At 37.4% G+C, this 3,055-nt stretch overlaps 1 protein-coding gene across 1 annotated transcript in view; it reads left to right on the top strand.

Annotated features, from left to right (window-relative positions):
* TPRG1 (tumor protein p63 regulated 1) overlaps positions 1 to 2,673 on the top strand; it is a 173,511-nt gene extending 170,838 nt beyond the window's left edge. The window contains exon 6 of the mRNA XM_023736773.1: positions 1,116 to 2,673. Coding sequence (XP_023592541.1) covers positions 1,116 to 1,310 — 195 coding nt within the window. The 3' untranslated portion in view covers positions 1,311 to 2,673. The remainder of the gene's footprint in view (positions 1 to 1,115) is intronic.
* The last annotated feature ends 382 nt before the right edge of the window (positions 2,674 to 3,055 follow it).

Genomic DNA, 3,055 nt, shown 5'->3' with positions numbered 1-3,055 from the left:
TTTCATCTTTGTTGGCTTCATTCTCAGTCAGCTTTTCACTGTGTGTAGCAAAAATGACCATTAGTAGCTCTAGGCTTATATTCTATCATTTTGACAACCACATTGGTAATGTGCCTGTACTTGAACTTATCCTTGACATTAGAATGGATTCCTCTGGTTGGGGAGGCCTGAGTCATGTGCTAAAGGAGCTCCACTTAAAATACAAGAACTAAGTGGAAGAGGGTAGTTTTTCAAAGGAAAATCGAGGCACTCTTACTAGAAACAGAATTTCAAATGGTGGAAATGATGCTGGGTTGAAAAAGAAAAAACAACAGATATCAGTGAGGTCTTCCCTAACCCTATTCCTACCTCTTAAAATTCTATTAATCCTTTAAGGTTTGTCTCATGACTCTCCTTTTTGAAACCATTGCTGATCCCCTAACCAAGTATGATTTATCCCTCTTTTGTGCTGCTTTATCATGTTGTGGAGCCCTGGTGGCACAGTGATTGAGAGCTATGGCACGCTACGGGCGCTAACAAAAAGGTTGGCAGTCTGAATCCACCAGCCACTCCTTGGAAACCCTATGGAGCAGTTCTACTCTGTCCTACAGGGTTGCTATGAGTTGGAATCAACTTGATGGCAATGGGTTTGGTGTTTTTTGTTTGTTTGTTTTTTATCATGTACTTGTCTTTTGCTGCTTATTTTAGTGAAATCTGTGTAATCGTTACATGTTCATTTCTTAGATTCTCATTATAGTATCACTTCTCTGAGGGCAAAAGCTATTTCTTACTTGTCTTTAAATATTCAGCAGCACTCAACAGGTATGTGATTCATAATAGACTCTGAGTAAATATTTGTTGAACTGACTTCTTAATGTTGTACAAATTATGAATCAATAATAAAAATAAACAAGGCAGATCATTTTATTATGTTCATAATTTATTAAGAGACTAATTTATTGAAAGACAAACAGAAGCAATGTTAACTATTCTGAGAAACGATTTCTGTTTAAGAAAGAAGAATAACTGAGGTACCACAGCCCCAGGAGTGTGGTCTGTGTTTGAGAGGGCTGGCTGGGGGTTTCGGAACCTATTCTACATTCGCTAACTCTGTGCCTTCTCCTGTTTCTCTTCAGTTGTCTGAGTTTACATCTAAACTTGTTCCGGCTATCCAGAAAGCCCACAAGAATTCCACAGGATCTGGAAGAAAAAAGGAACTGATGGTGTTAAATGAACCCATTTTGATTCAGACCTACATAGGGCTGATGTCATTCATTGGAAACCGCAACAAACTTGGCTATTCCCTTGCCCGTGGGACTATTGGTTTTTGAGACTTTTTTTTCTCTTTTTGGTGTATAAGTGCATCATCCATTGATATGTCATTATTAATGATTCCATTTCAGTCCACTGTATTTTTGGGTTATTTTCACCAATCACTAATTACTTTTAAATAGTATTACATGATTTTTAATATATAGTATCTCACGAGCTTTCAAAGTTTGGTTGGACTGATAGCTCCTCACTTCAGAACTCATGTCAGAATGATCAAATTTCCTTAAAACCAAAAAATAAATACTGCTGAGCCCATCAAATAATGTCAAATGAATGTCTGATCATAAACCTAGGGCAGACCCCACAGGAAAATGTTTATGCTTCCTGTTATCTAAATGTAGGCATTTTTCTGGTCTTGATCTTTAGCCCTCTAATCATGATTTTCTCTGCCATTGAGGTCTCCCTGTCTGTATTATTTTAGCTACTGCACTTATGGGGATGACTTCCAAATACACATTGTCATCCCCGCTATTTCTTCTCAGATTCAGTTTTGCATTTCTGTTGCTGGTCGTCTCCCTGTCAGTGTTCCAATGGCCTTCATATTCAGCATCTTCAAAACCCTGGATTTATCTGTGGCATTTTTATGGTCCCAGTCATCTATCCCTGAAATCCATCAGTTTTAATTTCTTCAGCTCTTTTGCAAAATATCCGGTATATTAACACATCTATGTGTGGCTTAGCATTGTGCCCCAATGCATAGATGTCAAACCTGAAGTTGATTTTTCTTTCAGAATTATTCACTTCCTTTTTTCCTTTCCATTTGCACAACTATATTCTCAGGTCAAGTTTTTAATACTGCTCACCTGGATTATTATCACAGCCTTTTAATCAGGATTCCTGCTCCGAGGCTGACCTTGTTCCAATCCATCTTGCACTTGGTTGCCAGATTCGTAAAGAACAATTCGAACATATCACTACCTGCTTGAGAACTTTCAGTGGCTCGCTTCCATAGCAGACCCTTTCCTTCAACTAAAATATATTGTAGAAGCCTGGTATGTAAAAGAAGTAGAGCCACTGTGGCTGATGTGGAGATGGGAATTCACTGACCTCCTGTCCTTTTAGGTCTCTGAAGTGCATCCATGGGATTCCATGAATCACAGAGGATTATGAGGAACATAGTTTCAAAAATGCTGCCTTAACTCACTCTGTTCCCATTGATTTTTCCCTCTTATTTCTTCTCACGCTTAAGTCTAATTTTGAACAACCCAGGAGATTATCTCATCTGGTCTCATCTCTTTAAGATTCTTTTCTTTTCAGTTATAATTTTAATTTAATTTTTAATTTCTTTTGAAGAGAATCTTTTGGATATTGAACACAAGCCCTAAATATTATCATAATAAGTTTTTTTTCCTGTCCTAAGATCCAAAATTGAAACGCCTGGGTTGATAATCAAATTAGAAGTTTCAGCTTTTTTTTTTTTTTTTTTTAGTTGTGAGGAGTTTATTGTTAAAGTCTTTTCTTCCATTAGTTTATTTCTTCAATTTTGAAGATTTGTCCTCTGGTACGTTCACAAACATCAATTTGATGCAGGCATTCAAAACCCAACCCTCGAGTGGCCCTCATTTGTTGTCTTTGTTTATTTTCATTAGTATTTTTCTCCCTCCCTCTAGTCTCCCTTCCCGGCCGCCACTTTTTTTTTTTTTTCTCTCATGATGTTAAATATTGTTACAGTCCCCAAGGCAGGGAACTTCTTTTCAGACTGTAAAAGGAAATGCTGAAATCCTTAGCTGTCCTGTCAACAGTA

Source organism: Trichechus manatus, unplaced genomic scaffold (genome assembly GCF_000243295.1).
Source record: "Trichechus manatus latirostris isolate Lorelei unplaced genomic scaffold, TriManLat1.0 scaffold00092, whole genome shotgun sequence".
Taxonomy (NCBI): Eukaryota; Metazoa; Chordata; class Mammalia; order Sirenia; family Trichechidae; genus Trichechus; species Trichechus manatus.
This window is presented reverse-complemented; position numbering and strand designations above follow the sequence as displayed.